The sequence below is a fragment of the Daucus carota genome, chromosome 3, assembly GCF_001625215.2.
Source record: "Daucus carota subsp. sativus chromosome 3, DH1 v3.0, whole genome shotgun sequence".
In the NCBI taxonomy this organism is placed as follows: Eukaryota; Viridiplantae; Streptophyta; class Magnoliopsida; order Apiales; family Apiaceae; genus Daucus; species Daucus carota.
This window is the reverse complement of record NC_030383.2, coordinates 54439423-54453851: the sequence shown is the minus strand read 5'-3', so window position 1 is coordinate 54453851 and position 14429 is coordinate 54439423. Positions and strand designations below refer to the sequence as shown.

Below are 14429 nucleotides of genomic sequence, written 5' to 3'. Positions count from 1 at the left end.
GTCAGTTCCATGATTACAGGGATTGCACTAGCTGTTATAGCTGTTACGGACGGCTGATAAGTTTGTGGATATTACTAATGGTATAGAGGAAGTAATGAGGCCGCTTTTCATAGAGATGTTGACAAATGGAAGCCTCAGTTCTAAGTCAACCAAGCCGGTGTCTTTCATAATATCAGATGGGTTTTACAGTTTTGCTGCTGATCTGGCTAAGGATGCTGGGATTCCACTTGTGTATTTTCCGACAATCAGCCCTTGTGCTCAATGGGCCTTTTTCTGTCTCCCAAGGCTCATTGAGTTAGCAGAGGTTCCTTTCAAAGGTGAGTACTTGCTTTGATTTTTATCTACATGCCTTTCTGCTGGATAGTTAGGATAAATTAAAGATACTGTTCCAGATATGAACACTATGCTAACTATTAATTCTATGTAGATGTATGCTTAATATCCTCGTCGATATTTTTTCAAATTAACCGCAGAATTACACATCCTAAGTATGTATTTTTGGTATGTATACAATTGGTGGGACGTCCCAAAAAGGAAACTGTATACAATCCAATGGGACGGAGGGAGTATAGTATTAATTCTTGTTTTGTTTTGTTTTTTTAATTTAGAGTCAAGGTTGCTCAAGGGCCGAGGCAACTCAATAATACTAAAATAAGATTCAAAAATAATACTTAAATAAAACCGGACAACTTTAAGTAATATAATTAATGTCTTGGGACAAATAATAAAACATATTTTGTGATTGAGTTAGGGCTCGACATGTATTCTATTTTTTTTATAAAATACAAAATATAATTTTATAATTTACTTTGAATTGTTTTTAATGAATAAAAAAATTTAATATTTAAATTTCATTTAGAAACAAAACTTTTTAAATATAAATTAAAAAATTATATTTTATAAACATGCATGCCAAATAATGAAAAAACTGTATAGAAATGAATGGAAGGGGTTTTAGAAAAAACCTTAACCAATATTGACTAAGCATAGTGGAAAGAAAAACCTTTGAGATGGGCAAGGATGAAGCAGAATCTCCCCATGTACTCATCTTCCCCTTGCCACTACAAGGACCTGTGAATTGCATGCTCAAACTCGCCGAGCTTTTGGCTCTTAACCACCTTGCTGTCACCTTCCTCAACACAGACTACATCCACAACTGCCTGCTCAAAAACACCAATATTCAGTCCCGGTTCCAAAATTATCCTGGATTTAACTTTGAAACCGTCCCGGATGGCCTGCCCGAAGGCCATCCGCGGACAGGTGATAAATTCATTGATATTGCTAATGGTATAGAGGAAGTATCGAAGCCACTTCTGAAAGAGATGTTGACTTATGGAAAGCTTAGTTTCAAGTCAAGCAAGCCAGTGACTTGCATGATAGCAGATGGATTCTTCAGTTTTGCTGTTGATGTAGCTAAGGGTGCTGGGATTCCACTTATTTATTTCGACACGATCAGCCCTTGTGCTCTTTGGACATTTTTCTGTCTTCCAAGGCTCATTGAGCTGGGAGAGGTTCCTTTTAAAGGTAAATACATAACTTAACTTAATTTGTTTTCAGATATTCATCACAAATTCTGCAAAAACTATGTAATTTCCAGGTACCTGTAAGATGATTCATGTTCTTAAGCCTGTCGTAACATATATAGTCTTTACTAGATGCAACAACTTGGTCCTTCAGAAATTCAAATTTTTTTTAAAAAAACTCAATATGAAAGGTGAAATTTTGGCAAGTATTTTGATTGATAAGTCCATCAAGTAGTCTTTTTTGTTATAGTAAATCAGTTTAATTTAAGTGTCTTACATTTAAACTTGTTAACTACCATTGCTTTCAAACTGATGCAATCTTCAAAACTGTCAAATAATTTCAGAAGAGGATTATGACAGAAAGGTTAAGGGTGTGCTCGGATGTGAGAATTTTCTGAGGTACCGTGATCTGCCCAGCTTTTTCCGCACAAGTGACCTAAACCAACGTATAGTTCAACTTATTCTGCAGGAGGTTAAAGAATTCCCACGATCCGAAGGAATGATACTTAACACATCTGAACACATAGACGGGCCTATTGTTTCCCAACTAAGCACTATATGTCCAAAAACTTATTCCATAGGTCCTCTCCATGTGCTCCACAAGTCTATTTTACTTTCAGCTCAGAAAGGCTCATCACAAGACAATTCTTCTAATAGTCTATGGGAAGATGACAAGAGCTGCATGACCTGGCTAGACGCCCAGCCTCAAAAATCGGTGATTTATGTTAGCATTGGAAGTCTTGCAGTCATGACAAAAGACCAGCTTATGGAGTTGTGGCATGGCATAGTGAATAGTGGAAAGCGGTTTTTGTGGCCTCAACGACCTGGATCAATTGCTGGTAAAGATGGTGATGATGCAATCCCGGCTGAACTTTCTGATGCTACGAAGGAGAGGGGGTGTATAGTGAGTTGGGTATTTCAAGAGGAAGTTTTAGCACACCCTGCTATTGGATTATTTTTGACTCACAGTGGTTGGAACTCAACCTTGGAGGGTTTAGTAGAGGGAGTGCCAATGATTTGTTGGCCTTATTTCGTCGACCAACAAGTGAACAGCAGGTTTGTACAAGAAGTATGGAGGGTTGGAATCGATATGAAAGACACTTGTGACAGAGTTACAATTGAAAAGGCAGTGAGGGAAATTATGGAGGATAAGAAAGATGAATTTGAGAGTTCTGCTTCCAAGATGTCCAAACTTGCTAGGCAGAGTGTTTCTGACCAAAGTGGATTGGCCCATTGCAGTTTTAATCGCTTGGTTGAAGACATTAGGGTGATGACACAGAGGACACCAGCTCATGAGTAGCTGCAATATATTTATACTTGTATCAATTTTTCAGTATGATTTCAGACCATCAGCTTGTAATAAAGATTTTGTGACTAAAATTCTTTTCGAAGATATTGTCATGGTTACTACTAATACAAACGCATATGTGCAATCAACTATATGAATCTGAATCACAATGCTTTATGAGTCTGACACTGCCATTTTAGTGTTAAAGAAGTGAACTACAAATGAGTAAGAAGTTACAGAAATGACACTTGGCTCATATATGTACAGCAAAGTGCCAAAGTAGTTATTTGTGAGTTCCAGAATGCAATTCTCAACTGCAGAGTGCCAAAGTACCAGGCAAATGACTCAGTTATTTGTGAGTTCTGGAATGCAATTCGAAACTGCAGAGGTATTTGTTTGCTTGTGCCTTTATTATACAGAGCATCATCACCCCGATGCATATGTTTACGGCGAATAAAAGTGAACATGTGACATGTGAGTCATTGGAGCATGTAAGTGCCAAAAGTAATATTAGAGAACAAAAACTAGAAAATCCATATAAAACTAAGATTGTTTTCACTTGAGCGCGAGCCTATATCTACATTATATATAATCATATAAATACAGATAAAGATATCAGCATCAGCAGGGGTCCTCCAAGAAAAAGAAAATATTCCCCTAGTGTAGTTTAATTAACAATGAACACAGTTGGAAGAACAAGATCTAAGATGGGAAATAATAAAGTAAAATCTCCTCATGTACTCATTTTCCCCTTACCATTGCAAGGTCCAGTTAATTGTATGCTCAAACTAGCTGAGCTTTTGGCTATTAATGGACTCCATGTCACCTTCCTCAACACAGACTACATCCAGAACTGCCTGCTCAAGCACACCCATGTCCAATCTCGGTTTGAAAATTATCCTGGATTTCGTTTTGAAACCATCCCAGATGGCCTGCACCAACACCATCCGCGGACGGCTGATAAGTTTGTGGATATTACTAATGGTATAGAGGAAGTAATGAGGCCACTTTTCATAGAGATGTTGACCAATGGAAACCTCAGTTCTAAGTCAACCAAGCCGGTGTCTTTCATAATATCAGATGGGTTTTACAGTTTTGCTGCTGATCTAGCTAAGGATGCTGGGATTCCACTTGTGTATTTTCCGACAATCAGCCCTTGTGCTCAATGGGCCTTTTTCTGTCTCCCAAGGCTCATTGACTTAGCAGAGGTTCCTTTCAAAGGTAAGTAGTTGCTTTGATTTTTTATCTACATGCCTTTTTGCTGGATAGTTAGGATAAATTAAAGATACTGTTCCAGATATGAACACTATGCTAACTATTAATTCTCTGCAGATTTATGCTTAATATCCTCTTGAAATTTCTTCAAATTAACCACAGTATTACACTTCCTAAGTATGTATTTATGTACTGCTATCTTTTTATCTGTTCTTTTTACTTCATAATCCGCTAGGTTTCTGACCTTTAGAAAGAAAGGCTAAAGAACAGAGTTCTTCCACGGAAAATGTTTATTAAATCTGAAGGTATTTTATAAGAATAACATTGTTTGAGATTAACTATCAAATTCTGCCCAACACAATACAAAAATGTTGCAAAAAAAAAAAATTGTTCTCGTGTTGTTAGGGTGGTAAAAGGTCTCCAGTATGAACCTTAACCTGCAGAATATCATTATTTACCTCCTTTTAATGCACAGGGCTACAAACATTCATGTAGGCAAGTTTTACTTAAAATGCTTTTTTGACTAGAAAATTGTCAAAGTAATTTTATCTGTTAATCAATTTCAGAGGAGGATTATGATAGAAAGGTTTCTGGGGTACCAGGGGCCGAAAATTTTCTCAGGCAGCGTGATCTCCCCAGCTATTTCCGGAACACTGATCTTAACCATCCTATTATTCAGTGTATTCTAAAAGAAATTCAACAAATTCCAAGGTCTCAAGGACTGATACTTAACTCATCAGAACTCATAGACGGGCCAATGATATCCCAGATAAGCACTCTCTGTCCAAACATTTATAACATAGGTCCTCTCCATTCACTCCACAAGTCTATTCTCCTTTCAACACAAAAAGCCTCATCACATATCAATTCCTCAAATAGCCTGTGGGAAGATGACAAAAGCTGCATGACCTGGCTAGACGCCCAACCGCAAAAATCAGTTATTTATATTAGCATTGGAAGTCTTGCAGTCATGACAGTGGACCAGCTCAAGGAGTTGTGGCATGGTATAGTGAATAGTGGAAAACGATTTTTATGGGCCTTGCGACCTGGATCAATTGCTGGAGAGGATGATAAATATGCAATTCCGCCAGAACTTTCAGAAGCTACAAAAGAGAGGGGCTGTATTGTGAGTTGGGTTTTCCAAGAGGAAGTTTTAGCACACCCTGCTATAGGATTATTTTTGACTCACAGTGGCTGGAACTCAACTCTGGAGAGTTTAGTTGAGGGAGTGCCAATGATTTGTTGGCCATATTTTGTGGACCAACAAGTGAATAGTAGGCTTGTACAAGAAGTATGGAGGGTTGGCATTGACTTGAAAGACAGTTGTGATAGAGTTACATTCGAAAAGGCAGTGAGGGAAATTATGGAGGATAAGAAAGATGAGTTTGAGAGTTCAGCTTCCAAGATTGCCAAGCTTGCACATCAAAGTGTTGCTGATCAAGGTGGATCAGCCCGTTATAATTTTAATCGCTTGGTTGAAGACATTAGAGAGATGACACAGAGGACACCAGCTCATGACTAGCTGCTAAATATGTGTACTAATTCCATTGTATGGTAATATCATTTTAAACCATCAACTTGTACTGAAGATTTCAGAATCTGATATTTTTCTATTGGTTTCCTTCTTGGGAATATTCTCAATCTTTACTTTGTAAGACTAGTGTTTTATTGATGATCTCATTATGAAACAAGATCGATGTACCTTTCTCCAGAAATTCCAGTCTCCCATCCTAACAAAAAACATATATGTGCAAGTAAAAGCACTTGAGGCAGCAAGCAAACTTCATTTTCCATTCCCAGATATTCATGTATGACTTTGAATCATGGTGCCTTGTGAGTCTTGACACTATACCATTTAGTATCATAGAAGTAAACTACAAATAAATAGAATATGACAAAACTGAAACTTGAGCCTTTTGTTTTCTATAAATAAGGTCTCTGTTTATCGTCACCAACTATCCCATAATACAGTAATAGTACAGTATCTCTAAGAATACTCACAATAATCTTTGTTACAATGACTTAATCTTTATCTATATGTTAATCATGGCTTTCATTTGTCAATCTGGTGAAATGATGTCATACAATGATCCTTGGTTTGGTCGCATATCGCTTGTCCCCAAACTAAAATAGTCAGAAAATACTAATTTGATTGCTTAGTATGAAGAGAACGGAGAACAAGTTTCAATTTATTTATTTTAATTTGTACATGTATGGACGCAAGCGTGCAATACATAGTAAGCAAAGATTGCTAGAATCATATCTGATGTCAAAGTATTTAATTATAAACCACAAGAAGTTCCTATAAAGTACTGCATTTCTTTCTGATGTATCAGCAGGCCTTCTCATAGAAAACAGTCCTTGATAGTAACAATAATCAGCACTGTTCGAAGAAATTTAAACCTTTAAGATGAGCAAGGATGAAGTAGTATCACCTCATGTACTTATCTTTCCCTTGCCATTACAAGGACCAGTGAATTGCATGCTCAAACTAGCTGAGCTTTTCGCTATTAACAGACTCCGTGTCACCTTCCTCAACACAATTTACATCCAGAATCTCCTCCTCAAACACACCAATGTTCAGTCCCGATTTAGTAACTATCCTGAATTTCATTTTGAAACCATCCCAGATGGCCTTTCTGAAGACCATCCGCGCTCTAGTGATAAGTTACTGGATCTTGCCGATGGTATTGAGGAAGTAATGAAGCCACTTTTCATAGAGATGTTGACTTTTGGAAAGATGAGTTCCAAGTCCAGCACACCGGTGACTTGCATAATAGCAGATGGTGGCTACACTTTTGTTGTCGATGTTGCTAAAGATGTCGGGATTCCAATACTTTATTTTGACACTATCAGCCCTTGTGCTCTCTGGACCTATTTTTGTCTTCCAAGGCTCATTGAGCTAGGAGAAGTTCCATTCAAAGGTAAATAAGTACCCTTATTTTTATGCGTTTTTAAAATCCTGTCATTTAAAATCCATCATTGGCAATGAATTGAGTAGTTGCATTAGACCAAAGAATGTGGTAGTTGACACTATTAAAATTATGTAAATGATTTCAGAGGAGGAGTATGATAAAAGGGTAACTGGAGTATGCGGAACTGAAAATTTTCTCAGGTGTCGTGATCTGCCTAGCTTTTTCCGAATCAGGGACTTAAGCGATCGTATCATTCAATATAATCTACAGGAGATTCATGAAATCCCACGATCTCAAGGAATGATACTCAACACATCTGAACACATAGACGGGCCTATTATATCCCAATTAAGCTCTCATTGTCCAAATATTTATTCCATTGGCCCTCTCCATGCACTCTACAAGTCTATTCTATTATCAGCACAGAAAACCTCAGAACAGGCCAATTATTCAAATAGTCTATGGGAGGATGATAACAGCTGCATGACCTGGCTAGATGCTCAACCGCATAAATCAGTTATTTATATTAGCATTGGAAGTCTTGCAATCTTGACAGGGGATCAGCTTTTGGAGTTGTGGTGTGGTATAGTGTATAGTGGTAAGCGGTTTTTATGGGCCTTACGGCCTGGATCAATTGCTGACAAAGACGAAAAGTCTAAGACTGTGGAGGAACTATCCGATGCTACAAAGGATAGAGGTTGTATCGTCAGTTGGGTGTTTCAGGAACAAGTTTTAGCACATCCTGCTATAGGATTATTTTTTACTCATAGTGGTTGGAACTCTACTTTGGAGGGCTTGATTGAGGGGGTGCCTATGATATGTTGGCCGTATTTGTTGGACCAGCAAGTGAATAGTCGATTTGTTCAAGAAGTATGGAAGGTTGGCATCGATCTTAAGGACAGGTATGATAGAGTTGCAATTGAAAAGGCAGTGAGGGAAATTATGGAGGATAAGAAAGATGAATTTCAGAAATCTTGTTCCAGGATGGCCAAACTTGCTAGGCAAAGTGTCGGTGATCAAGATGGATCTTCGCACTGTAATTTCAGTCGTCTGGTTGAAGACATAAAAATGATGAGACTGTTGAAACCTAGCTCGTGACTAATTGTTTACAGGTGTACTAATACTTATGTGCAAATGAATGAAACAAATGAAAGGAGCTGCTTCAAAGCTATTTAGAAAATCAGGTGTTTAGGTACAGAACATATATGAAAGCCAATCAGGGACAGATAAGTTAGGTAATTGACAAAAATGAAGCTAACAAGACAAGGGTTGTTAGTTTAATATTAGGTGCATAATACAAATGAAGATCACTAAGGTATAAGTCATTGTCGTAGACAGTAAAGTTAGTTAAAATACCATTTCAGAGCTAATTAGTTGCTAATTTTTGTTAAGTTTTTAGTGCTTTGTTCAAGTTCCGGTGGAGTTCTAGTAATATTGGATCTTTCGAATTTTAATGAAATTGGGTCGCGCTCTAACAAGAAAAAAGGTTCGAAAAATATAGCAAAATCATATAAAAAATATATACAGAATGCAGAACGCGTGCAAATAATTGGCCCGTGTAGAAATGGATAAATATTGATTCAGTTCATATAAATATCAAAAAAGATACCAGCAGGGGTCCTCCAAAGAATAGAGCAAAAGATTCTCCTATTACATCAATAAATGAGTCTAGTTGGAAGAACAAGCTCTAAGATGGGAAAAGATAAAGTGAAATCTCCTCATGTACTCCTCTTCCCCTTACCATTACAGGGTCCTGTAAATTGTATGCTCAAACTAGCTGAGCTTCTGGCTCTCAATGGACTCCAATGCACCTTCCTCAACACAGACTACATCCAGAACTGCCTGCTCAAGCACACCCATGTTCAGTCCAGGTTCGACAATTATCCTGAATTTCGCTTTGAAGCCATTCCAGATGGCCTTCCTGAAGACCATCCGCGTACGGGTGACAAGTTTCTGGATGTTGCCAATGGTATACAGGAAGTAATGAAGCCGATCTTCGTAGAGATGTTGACCAGTGGGAAGCTCAGTTCCAAGTCCAGCAGTCCAGTGAGTTTCGTAATTGCAGATGGATTCTACAGTTTTGCTGTTGATCTAGCTAAAGAGATTGGGATTCCACTGATGTATTTTGAGACTATCAGCCCTTGTGCTCTGTGGACCTTTTTCTGTCTCCCAAGGCTCATTGAGTTGGGAGAAGTTCCTTTCAAAGGTATATGCTTTAATTTTGTCACCATGGCTTGTTGGTTGTAGACTTGTAGTGATGTGTTGTTGAGCTGAGTAATACTGTTCCATATATACATACTATGCCAACCCTTGATTCTTTGTAGGATCAAGTTTTATATACTTGAATATTATTATAATTTATTGCAGCAGCAAAAGTTATCTAAAAATCCTTAATTTTGAAAAAAATCTCCGACTAATCCTCGATTAATCCTTAAAAAAATTCACCTACACTCCGATTTCACTAAAAATCCCCGATTCATCCGAAAAATCTCCAATAAATCCTGAATTGGTATGTCAACTGATTAGTTTTGATTCCCGATTTTTACGATCATGACAGCAGTACAATTCTAGTTTATGTGTGAGTACTGCTACTTTTTTCATTATATGTTTGCTTCATGATCAGATAAGTTTCCAGCCTTAGGAAAGAAGAGATAAAGAACAGAGTTCTTGTTCTGCAAAAGAGTTTAATAAATTTGAAGTTATTCTTAAAAAAAAAACATTATTCAAATATAGTATCTAATGTTTGTTCTGGGGTTGTCGAAGTAATTTAAATATTAAATTATCATTTATGAAACTGCATTCTGCTCTGGAACTTGCCTCCTTTAAATGCTCTTGTTACTAAATAATCAAGCATTCTGCTCTGAAAGTCTGAAACTATCACTTGAACTGTCTTAACTAGCAAATTCTTTGAACTAATGCAATTATATATCATTGTTAACAAACTGCAGAAGAGGATTACGATAGAAAGGTATCTGGTGTGCCGGGAACAAAGAATTTTCTCAGGGGGCGTGATCTTCCTAGCTTTTTTCGGATCAGCGATCTAAACCATCCTATCATTCAATTTATTCTGAAAGAAATTCAAGAAATCCCGCGGTCTCAAGGGTTGCTACTCAACACTTCTGAAAACATCGACGGACCAATTATATCTCAAATAAGCACCCTCTGTCCGAACATTTATAACATAGGCCCTCTCCATTCACTCCACAAGTCTATTCTCCTTTCAGCACAAAAAGCCTCCTCACATACCAGTTCCTCAAATAGCCTATGGGAAGATGACAAAAGCTGCATGACCTGGCTAGATGCTCAACCGCAAAAATCTGTTATTTATGTCAGCATTGGAAGTATTGCAGTCATGACAGTGGACCAGCTAATGGAGTTGTGGCATGGTATAGTGAATAGTGGGAAACGATTTTTATGGGCTCTACGGCCAGGATCAATTGCTGGAAAGGACAGTAAATATGCAATTCCAGCAGAACTATCTGATGCTACAAAAGAAAGGGGTTGCATTGTAAGTTGGGTTTTCCAAGAGGAAGTTTTAGCACACCCTGCTATTGGATTATTTTTGACTCACAGTGGCTGGAACTCAACTCTGGAGAGTCTAGTCGAGGGAGTGCCAATGATATGCTGGCCATATATCGTCGACCAGCAAGTGATTAGTAGGTTTGTACAAGAAGTCTGGAAAGTTGGAATTGATATGAAAGACAATTGTGATAGAATTCTGATCGAAAAGACAGTGAGGGAAATTATGGAGGACAGGAAAGATGAATTTGAGAAATCTTCTTCTGTGATGGCCAAACTTGCTGGCCAGAGTGTTGCTGATCAGGGTGGATCATCTCATCATAACTTCAATCGTTTGCTTAAAGACATAAGAGCTATGAGTGTCAACACCTAACACGCGGCGTTTGCTTAAATCTATTGTAATACAGCTTTAAGGAATTTAAATAAATTTACAATCGTTTGCAAGAATATTGTCAGTTGTCACTTTCGTAATATTAATAAAATTTCAGAAATGGACGTGTTGTAATATTAATATTCTTAAGTACACTATTCTTTTAGAGCTCCTGCTATAGGCTATAGCTACTTTTTCACTATTCACCTTCTGTAAAATGTTCTCTGTAGCATTGGAGGGGACTAACAAAGTGAAGTTCCAATGATCATCAAGTATTTAGGATAAAGCATTTTGTTAGTAAGATGGCTGGGCCTCAACCTTTTGGGCCAATCCTTGGACCCAAAATTACGACAATTATTTAGGTATCTTTTTATTATTATGACGTGGAAAGTAGAAATCGGGTCATTGTCAAAAGCAATGGAACTCGCTTCCTGTTTCTAGAGAGCTCTATTCTGTTATTTTTCAGACAAATTTCTTTAACTGCCTACACAGTTCTGGAAGAAACCAGAGAACCCTGGTGATCAACCTAACAGCCCTGAGTAAGTTCCTATAAATACCTCCTGATCCTATCTCGTAAGGCAACATTCAAGTATCAAAAGCATAAGCAGCAACTACTAGCAATCAAGGTTTTCTACAAGATCAGCAAATGTCGATCATTCCAAGCTTTTTTGGAGGCCGAAGAAGCAACGTGTTCGACCCATTCTCTCTTGATGTATGGGATCCTTTCAAAGACTTTCCACTTGTTGCCTCCTCTGGCTCTGAGTTCGGTAAAGAGACCACAGCGTTTGCTAATACGCACATTGACTGGAAGGAGACTCCGGAGGCTCATGTCTTCAAGGCCGATCTTCCAGGGCTGAAGAAAGAAGAGGTGAAGGTAGAGGTTGAAGAAGGAAAGGTTCTTCAGATCAGCGGAGAACGGAGCAAAGAGAAGGAGGAGAAGAATGACAAGTGGCACCGCGTGGAACGCAGCAGTGGCAAGTTTCTGAGGAGGTTCAGGCTTCCAGAGAATGCAAAGGTGGATGAGGTGAAAGCTAATATGGAGAATGGGGTGTTAACTGTGACTGTCCCAAAGGTGGAGATGAAGAAGCCCGAGGTCAAGGCCATTGATATCTCTGGTTAAACACTTAAACTACAGATCAAATTCTGTGTATCTTGTTTGTCATAATGGTCAATAAAGCTTTGTAATGGAGTCTGTTGTCTGTGTGTTTCTGAGAGTTTCATGTAAACATCAACAATTGCATTGTACTCTTATAAATTTTCATCTTTCTGTATTGATTGACGAACATCAATACTAAAATCAATTACATTCTTGCAATGTTACTTGGGGAAAGCAAATTTTAGAGACTTAGTTGGTGTGCTTTAAGTAGACCCGGCAATCATTTCATTTTGTATACTCGTTTAGTATATTTTCGTGTTTTGTGTAGTCGGAGGTGAAACCCGTATCCGCCTGTTATTGATTTGGTGTACTAAATTTGAAACCTGTATACGATTCGAATTGTTTTGTGTATTTTTCGTGTACATTATATATAAAAATATTAATGTAATTTTAATTAAAAATTGCTTTAATATATATTTTCTTGTATAATTTTACTAAATATGAATGACATATTTATGGTTGCATATAATTCTCTACAAATTTGTTAATATATCTATAATACATATCTACATATACATATAAATATATATATTTTTACATAATTATATATTTAATATTTAATATATTTTAAAATATATAAAATAAAATTATGTACAAATATTTCGTGTACTTTCGTGTATTTCGTGTACCATTGAAAATCCATACCCGACACGAAATTATCTATCGTCTAGTTTCGTAGTTTCGTGAGTTTCGTGTTCGTGTACTTTCATGTTTTGTATATCAAAAATCAAAATTCATATCCATTTTTTTCATGTCGTTTCGTTTTGTGTTAGCGTGTTACGTGTCAAATTGTCGGGCCTAACTAAGATGTAAAATTGAAAGTTCAAATGAAAATTGAAATTCAGTCACATGGAATGGAAATTAAAGTTCATTCACATGAAATGTAATGGAGGAAGAATTAAAAGGAAATTATAAAAAATAAGTTTTTATGATAAATATTGTAAGAAATTATAAAGAAGAAGATTGTAGGAAAATATGATAAATAAATAAAATGAATATTTAATTGTATTCTCTCCTCCCCTCATTTCATTTCATGCAAGTGATATAGTTTTACTATATTCAAGTGAATTGTGAGACAAACAAGCAAGTAATTCTCAAAGTATATTGCAGCATAATTTGCATTCCAAGGTGGTTTGGAGTTAATTTGAACACAGCTAGCATGAATTCATCACGGTCAAATTAAGGCTCGTATAGATTTTGTTTCCTTTTGATCTTGATTGTGCTATTTTCAAACGTAGAGCTATTACAGAATAATTTGCATTCCAAGGAGTTTTGGATCCAATGAACACGAATTCATGCCAGCTAAATTGAAGGAGATTTTTGCTATTTTCAACTTAAAAATAAGTTGGTAGAATCCATTTGTTACTAATCTATCATCGGTGTAACTCAATGAAAATTTAAACAATAAAAACAACTATTTGGTCTAAATGATGATTTTCGATAAAAATTTAAAGACACAAATAAGATCTTGGTCTAATTAAAAATCGATGAGCATTCTAGCCGAGTGTTTCTAAAGATGATTTGAAATCATTATAATAGAAAACAAATTTGACTTATTTTTAAAATAAAACTAGTTGAGAAGCCGCGCGTTGCGGCGGCCTATAAAAATTATATTAATGATTCAATATTAATATTTGTAGAATGCAATAATATTATGGCGGTCTATAAAAAGTATATTAATGATTAAAAATTAATATTTGTAGGATTAAATAAATTTTATATTATAAAAATCTTGATGTAATACCAATACTAATATATAAAATTGTAATATTGAACTATAATTCATGGTGAAAAAATGAAAATAAATTTCTACACGTAATTAACAATTTAAAACACGACGAATTTTAATTTTATTTGTGTTTTTTTTTGAAAAGAAATCATGTTCCTACATTATCACCTTCCTCCGATTTTTTCGGATTGATTGTGCACAAAAACATCTAATTTAAATTCGTGATATAGCGGTCTATAACTACCCTCCATTATAACAACCTTTATTTTTTTAATATTGCATGAACAGCCTTCACTTAAAAGTTGCTTGAACGGAGCAAACAGATAATGCATGAATAATATTTCCCGTGTACAATGTAAATCATATAAAAAATTAACAACAACAAATATGTCCAATGAACAAAATAAATATTATAAAATAATAACCAACAAACATACATCACTAATAGTTAATTTATCGATATCATCCATCAATATCATGTCAAGACTATATTCTTATCCCGTATTTGGATTTGTCGACTCCCATATAGCGGTCTATAACTACCTTTGCTTGCAACAACCTTTATTTTTTTAATATCGTATAAACAGCCTTCCCTTATCGTTGTAGAAGAACGGCACCACCGAGTTAGAAATCGAGCAAGAGAACTATCACCAGAAAGAGTTAGGGTTGTGGTATTGAGAGAGAGTGGGTTGTGTTTAGATGATCCAAAACCCG

The 14429-nt window shown here is 36.4% G+C and overlaps 5 protein-coding genes across 5 annotated transcripts; all 5 read left to right on the top strand.

The window, feature by feature from the left end:
* Positions 1–966: 966 nt before the first annotated feature.
* Positions 967–2943, top strand: LOC108215457 (7-deoxyloganetic acid glucosyltransferase-like). The gene is made up of 2 exons (XM_017387964.2): positions 967–1524; positions 1868–2943. Exons 1-2 carry the CDS (start codon positions 1011–1013, stop codon positions 2821–2823), a joined length of 1470 nt encoding a protein of 489 aa, XP_017243453.1. The 5' UTR covers positions 967–1010; the 3' UTR covers positions 2824–2943.
* A 497-nt stretch (positions 2944–3440) lies between these two features.
* On the top strand, positions 3441–5681 carry LOC108215456 (7-deoxyloganetic acid glucosyltransferase-like). Its single transcript, XM_017387963.2, has 2 exons — positions 3441–4032; positions 4593–5681. The coding sequence occupies exons 1-2, from the start codon at positions 3489–3491 to the stop codon at positions 5546–5548; spliced, it is 1500 nt and encodes a 499-aa protein (XP_017243452.1). The 5' UTR covers positions 3441–3488; the 3' UTR covers positions 5549–5681.
* A 621-nt stretch (positions 5682–6302) lies between these two features.
* On the top strand, positions 6303–8121 carry LOC108213760 (7-deoxyloganetic acid glucosyltransferase-like). Its single transcript, XM_017385549.2, has 2 exons — positions 6303–6950; positions 7087–8121. Exons 1-2 carry the CDS (start codon positions 6437–6439, stop codon positions 8037–8039), a joined length of 1467 nt encoding a protein of 488 aa, XP_017241038.1. The 5' UTR covers positions 6303–6436; the 3' UTR covers positions 8040–8121.
* Positions 8122–8263: 142 nt separating this feature from the next.
* Positions 8264–10971, top strand: LOC108211930 (7-deoxyloganetic acid glucosyltransferase-like). Its single transcript, XM_017383648.2, has 2 exons — positions 8264–9147; positions 9890–10971. Exons 1-2 carry the CDS (start codon positions 8604–8606, stop codon positions 10831–10833), a joined length of 1488 nt encoding a protein of 495 aa, XP_017239137.1. The 5' UTR covers positions 8264–8603; the 3' UTR covers positions 10834–10971.
* Positions 10972–11240: 269 nt separating this feature from the next.
* Positions 11241–12145, top strand: LOC108213227 (17.8 kDa class I heat shock protein). Its single transcript, XM_017384997.2, has one exon. It carries the CDS (start codon positions 11477–11479, stop codon positions 11948–11950), a length of 474 nt encoding a protein of 157 aa, XP_017240486.1. The 5' UTR covers positions 11241–11476; the 3' UTR covers positions 11951–12145.
* The last annotated feature ends 2284 nt before the right edge of the window (positions 12146–14429 follow it).